Below are 6866 nucleotides of genomic sequence, written 5' to 3' on the forward strand. Positions count from 1 at the left end.
AGAGCTTGCCTATTATGTGTAAAAAAAATATAGTTGTGCTTCTTAATAGGTGATATTTTTATAGCATAATGTATTATACATACAAAAATAAACGTTTAATATACTAAACGTGATGTAAGAATATTAGTAATTTTAGCTAATTGTTGCATACACAGCACTTTCTACAGCAAATACTTATAATATACTTATACTATATACTTATAATAATACTAAATGATCTATAGAACTTAAGTAAGACACTAGGAGTATACCTAAAATATAAATTACTAAGCTGTATTGATTTTAAATCCTGCTTGTAACTCCATCCGCTTAAATTGTGTAATTAATATTACAATTTAAATTAACCATTTGGCAATTATAGTCGTTAACAAAACATTTATTAATAAATGTGATAAAAGCAGGTATTTTAGAATTAATTTTTCGTTCTATTAATGTACAGGTAAACGTAATAAATCCTTTTGTATCATTTACAAAAACAATTTTTCATGAATATTCGCCATGCTATTTTAAACCTTAAACCTAAAACAATAAAGGGATTATCCAACGTAAACGAAATATAATTTGAAAGCGTAATTTACAAAGGTATATTGTACAATGAATGCAAACGAATATAGTATTTATAAATATCGAATTTAGATTCAATTTAACTGCATAATAATATTTGTTATCTCTAAAAGCTTTCAGAGTGTTGAATCATTCGTATATACAAGTTAAACAGTGTTACCATAATCTCAGATATTAATAACTGGCCTTTTTAATTATACCGGTATCTGAACTAACATGACAAATATTTTAACTACTGGAGGGTTTTTTCATTAGTAGGCGCGCTTTGATGTCATTCATTTGTCAGGATCACGTCATTCTGTGACATTGAGTCTTGAGCAATAGAAAATTCAGTGATTTAATTATCGTACGAATAATTTACGGATATTAATTTCTTTATCTATATTAAAACATGTCATATGTTATGGATCTGTCTTTTGTAAGCGGCATAATAATATGTGCCCGCTGTAAGTTTTAAAATGTGATAAATGACCTTTTTAAATTTAAAGATTTTGTGTATTTGCATTATACAGAAAGCAATGATCGTCATCCAATCATTATCAACTGCTGGATATACACAACTCTTAAAGCTTTCGGTTCTTATGTCATCCACTGGGTGTCCCGTCACTTTCTTCTGTTTATCGGTCTATCTGACTGGACGCCCCACTACTCTATGTCAACCAACCCGTGGTCTCCATTCTATGACTAGTTTGCTCCAAGGCATGCATCCTTCATCACACGTTGATTTGATTTTCCATTACTCCTGTTCTTCTCCGGATAACCTATAAATTCTTATGTACACGGAATGAAATTTTGAATTCTTGAATTTGTGGACTACTATATAATTGGATTCTTATAATAAAATTTTACAGTATAACGAAAAATGTAATTTTGGATACGTCTAATAAAAAATATATTGAAGTTCATACGCGTACAAACGTCAAAGAATCTAATAACTTTCTTGACAGCCGACATCCGGTCGTTAAGAAGGTTAGGAGATAAAAATTTTACGACTCCCCACCCGCAGCTTAATAGGTCTTTTATTGGATTACAATCATTACAAAATAATAAGAGATCAACCGAGATCTTCATTATCTCTTTAATAACTGATTCATTGAATTGAAAGATAAGGATTTATGGAAAAATATAACATCATTTATTACATAAATTTAGATATTTCAAGTCATAATATTTATTAGGTATTATATTATATTTTATTAATTAAAAACGTAACTAAACTAAATACAAGTGAAAGGTTCTTAAGTCAATTAAGTTTTACACAAAAATATTGCAATAATTTGAAATGTTACTCGCAACGCGCTCAAAATAAATACTTAAAAAAAAATTCTAACAACAAAACATCATGTTCGTACACTTTGAAAAGCCGTAAATTAACCGTGTGTTCCTAAAACGCTACTGAGTTCTTATAGAATTAATTTTATTTTATTTTATTTTATTTTATTTTTTTTTTATTTTGGACAACCAACAGTAGATACATTACAGATTTACAAAGTAGTAACAATAGAAATTTCAAAGTTTTTTTGACAAATGTTCCACTAATTATAGGTTATTACATCTTTCATAAAAGCATCACATTATAAATAGTTATTAAATAGGGTCAATAATTGAAAAAATTTAAATTGAATATTACATTATAAATTGTAAATTATAAATAGTCATTAAATTAAATTAAGTAAAATTTGATGTTTACAGTTCATATCTTGCTCGAGGATGCAAAATAACATCATGATTAATTCTGCTTGTTCCGCTAAAAATTCAAAACTTTATGTTTTGGAATTGTCAGTGAAAAAGCAAAGAAACATTATCCTTTCTAAGCTTTGGGTTTGTAAAACATTTACTCATCGTTTTTTGTCCAAAATGACAACAATTACCAATGCAATTAAAGTAGTGTAGAATATCATATAGGCCTCTGCATCTTTGACAAATGATTTAAGCGGCAACGCGAAGGCACTTGCGTTCATGACTGAAGAGACCAATGCGAGAGAGGATCCTTCGGCCGCACTCCCGACAGGTGTATGCGTCCCCAGATGGGCGGGGATTTGAAGTCCACTCATGACGCCTAGTGCGTTTTTCTTTTAGTAATTTAAACCAGGCATCGTCATGCTTTGATTGACCTTCGTGAATAAGGCGTCGCTACTTGGCACGGTCCTCTGCCAGTTCCTCCCATCGATTGCTAGGGATGTTAAACGCAATCATATCACGCTTAGCGCAATCTTTGTAACGGAGCATAGGCCGCCCAACAGACCTTTTTGCATCCTTAACCTCTCCAAGTATTTGCCTTGGAAGACGAGTCTGCTCCATTCGATGCACGTGTCCCAGCCACCGTAACCGTTTTTTTTTGAGAATGGCCATGATGCTAAGCAGCTGTGCCTCGCCTAGAACAGACTTGTTTGTCACGCGATCCTGCCATGTGATTCCCAGAATGTTCCGAAGACAGCCCAAGTGAAATGTGTTCAGTCGGCGTTCTTGTTTTGCGTACGTTGTCCACGTTTCTGCTGCATACAAGAGTGTGCTTAGGACACATGATTGGTAAACAAGCATTTTCGTTTTTACCGTAAGGTGTCTATTATCCCAAACCCTTGTATAGAGCCTCCCGAACGTAAAGGCTGCTTTGCCGATGCGAAAGTCGATCTCTGCATCAATCGAGAGATTGCTCGACAAATGCGACCCAAGGTAGCAAAATTTGTTAACCACATGTAAAGGTGCGCCGTTAAGCAAGATGACTGGTTGCTCTAAACATCCTTGCGCTAAAATAATGGTCTTCTTGCAGTTTATGGACATTGAAAGAGGTTGCACGCTCTGGCAAATTTGTCCATTAGACTCTGGAGTTAAGCTTGGTCATGAGCAACGAAAGCAGCGTCGTCAGCGAAGAGGAGACTATCTACAAATAGGTCCTCCCTGTGGCGTTTGGAATTGAGCATTGAGATGTTGTACAGCCTACCATCGGTTAGTGTGTATAAGTGGACGCCTTGCTGTTCATCTCCAAAAGCAACCTTCAGAAGCACCGAGAAGAATATTCTGAACAAGGTGGGGGCCAGTGCATAACCTTGACGAACACCACGGCGTACGTCGAATGGCGTGGATGTGTTGCCATTGTGCAGGACGGTGACTTCCATATCTTCGTGGAACGACTGCACTATTCTTAGGAGTTTTGGGGGGCGTCCAATTCTGACAAGAACCGAGTACAACCCCTCTCTGCTCACGGAGTCAAAAGCCTTGTTTAGGTCTACAAATGCAATGACTAGGGGGGTATGTTGCTCCCTACACTTTTCTTGTAGCTGTCTGAGTGAAAATATCATGTCGACAGTTGACCGTTGGGACCTAAAACCACATTGTGCCTCAGGGTCTATGCGGTCGGCGAGCCTTTGTAGTTTGCCTAAAATGGCCCTGGCAAAGGCTTTACCGACGATGCTAAGAAGAGATATTCTGCGGTAACAGTTGCAGTCAGCACGATCGCCTTTGCCTTTATAAAGAGTAACGATGTTAGCATCTCGCATATCCTGAGGGACGTAATTTTCTTCCGTAAACGTAATGAAGGATGGGCAAAAGGCACTCAAGCTTGACGACTTCGGTGACATCATCGTCTTTTTTAGAGGGGTAAGGATACTGTGATATGTGATATACACGGAAGATACAGGAATGTGACACTAGTAGCTAGAGCAGTCCGGGGTCGCGTACCCGTAGTGATTCCAACCAGCTATCGGACAGATAACTGGTAGATCCACCCTCTGGACTAAGTGTAGAATATATTGTAGTGTTAAAAGTATTTAAAAGAAACTTATTATAATGGCTTGTAACACGAAGTAATGCATAGGCATATTACAATAAGAGTGTTAGATATGAAAGATAATGGCTAATTTATTAGAGAAAGAGCAAAATACAAAGACATTCTGTGTAAAGGATAATATAAATAATATTTTTTGACATTCTTGACATTTTTGACATGGTTGACATTTCTAAGGCCAATGTCTAAGGGCGTTGGTGACCACTTACCATTAGGTGGTCCATATGCGCCTTCCTATTCTATAAAAAAAAACGAATCTCACTCCCCCCCTCCCCCCGCACTCCTCGCTAGTGTGTAGCGGTGCTGAGATAAAGATACTCAGCCAGGTCGGGGCCGATACGCGACAGATGCCCACACAGACGAGTAGCGACAATTTGCTAAAAAAGCTTGCCAGCCTCATCGAGTAGGCATATGGGACGGTACGCAAAAAGAGATTCTGCAGCCCTGCCATCCTTCTTCAAGAGAATCAAATTCGCCTCCTTCCAGACCTTGGGAACGTGGCAGTACGGAAGCAGCTGTTAAGCTCCTGCCCAGTAACTCCCAGCTCGTCGGACCAGGCCGGTAATGGCAGGGAGACCGAGGGACTTGACCGGATCACTGGGAAGAGTACTTCTATCACCTTTCTCACTTAATTCGGATCTAAGGTGTCCGTCAGTGGGGGCATTCACGGGCGCAATTTGCCCAACACTATACGGTATGGACGCCCAAACGGATCCCTGTTGAGTCCTTCTAGGAGCTCGTTCTAGGAACGAACGCAAACGTCCGAGATTTCGACTAGTACGTCTCGTATGCTTCAGCTTTTTGGTCTGGAGTTGCTTGCCTTCTTCTTCGGTGTACTCGCGGCGCGCACGAAGACAAGACTCGCGTAGTTGCGCGATATGCGTCGACCACCAGTACACTACCCGGCACTTGGGGCGGCCGGTTCGGGGCATAGAAACGTCGCAGACTGACGTCATCGTATCCCTGAGTCGAATCGACTCACTCTCTGAATCGGACAAGACCTCTTCGGCGTTTTCTGACCAGGCCGTGACGATGGCAGCAGCTTCAAGGAAGTCTCGGTTTAGCCGCTTAAAGGACCATCGATGCGGTAAGTTGCCATCTCGACGACAGGTGGAACGTTCGGGACGACGGAGAGTTACATCTAATACGATGTAGCGGTGGTCTGGTAGTGTGACCACCACTTCCGCGACGCGCCATCCCGACAGCACGCGAATTGCAGCAGGACTCGACCATGTGAGATCGACGATAGACTCGCCCTGCCACCGTACGCACGTGCTCTCCGAACCTCGGTTTACTAGCCGGAGATCCAGAACAGCCGCCCATTCGAGTAACGTCTCTCCTCTCGGATCGTCTCTGGGGTTGCCCCAAGTCCTGGCGTGGGCATTGAAGTCTCCTAGGACGATCAAGGGACGGGGCAGGCATCTGCGTACGCAGCTTGCAAGCCAGTCCAGGTACACCTCGTAGTCGGCGAGGGACCTATTGGAAGAGACGTAGCAACCGATGACAGCTAAAGGGCCCCACCTTACAGCCACGAACCCTGCCCCCTTTCGAGCAGGGAACAAGGTGGGACCACTTCACCACCCGCCCAATAAACGGCGACGGTTCCAGTAACGTCCCCGAACCAGCGAGAGTGGTCGGGAACATTATAGGGCTCCGCTATGACCGCGAGATCTGAGGACCGCTCCGCAACGGTCTGCATCAGCAATTGCTGAGCATTGCAGCAGTGGTTAAGGTTCGCCTGCAGCACCCCTATACTCGCGAATTGTACATTTCCATTGCCTCCAGCGGGTGCTATACTATAGCAACTACATCAACTTAACTTTTCCATGGAGTAACCAATAATATTACTAGAGGTAGAGATAAGTGGAAAAATAAAACTTACTCTCCGCACCATGATAGTAAATACAAAATTCTGCTGAGCGTAACAGTACTTTCTTTATATCCTTAAAGCAGTTTTTAATCCAATATTTCTTTTTTTGTAAGAATAGTTCTGAAACCCGACCCATTACTTTATTCCCCTTGAGATTAATTTCCGCTTCACTTGATCCTTTTGCGTTTTTTACTAAAAAAGATTCGATAAATCACGGAATCTTATTTAGCGCATCTATTCAACCATTCACTAAAGTATTTGATATAAATGCAAATTCTTAACAATAAAATGCACTTTTAGAATTTATTTCCACTTTCCACTATAAATCTAGGGTGTTTTTAACGTTTTTCTAAACGTTAAAAACGCCCTAGTTACGTACGTTAGTACGTTCTTCTGAACGTACCGACCGATCTGGGAAAAACGTAGTCGTCAACCAAATTATCTCAAAACGTGAAATACTCCATATTGTCTTGGGCACAGCATGGACAGCAAATAATTACGTAATACTTTACTTTTTCAAAATCATTTTAATTACAAAACATATTATAAAAAGGCCGCCATTGTTCTTTGATTTCCGAGTCAAGGTTGTCATTGATAGTGAACACAATATTCGTAAAACAATAAAAAGTTGTTCGTAGAAATCTTTAT

The 6866-nt window shown here is 40.0% G+C and overlaps 1 protein-coding gene across 1 annotated transcript; it reads right to left on the reverse strand.

Annotated features, from left to right (window-relative positions):
- Positions 1-4866: 4866 nt before the first annotated feature.
- On the reverse strand, positions 4867-6242 carry LOC126774517 (uncharacterized). Its single transcript, XM_050496082.1, has 3 exons — positions 6231-6242; positions 5875-6086; positions 4867-5824 (listed from the first exon to the last, which is right to left on the reverse strand). The coding sequence occupies exons 1-3, from the start codon at positions 6240-6242 to the stop codon at positions 4867-4869; spliced, it is 1182 nt and encodes a 393-aa protein (XP_050352039.1).
- Positions 6243-6866: the final 624 nt, after the last annotated feature.

The sequence above is a fragment of the Nymphalis io genome, chromosome 16 (genome assembly GCF_905147045.1).
Source record: "Nymphalis io chromosome 16, ilAglIoxx1.1, whole genome shotgun sequence".
NCBI lineage: Eukaryota > Metazoa > Arthropoda > Insecta > Lepidoptera > Nymphalidae > Nymphalis > Nymphalis io.

What these genes read in the sequence shown, in the direction of transcription:
- LOC126774517 (XM_050496082.1), bottom strand. An exon ending in AGGGGGCAGGGTTCGTGGCT is followed by an intron (nt 5,825 to 5,874) that starts GTAAGGTGGGGC and finishes CTCTTCCAATAG; the next exon opens with GTCCCTCGCCGACTACGAGG.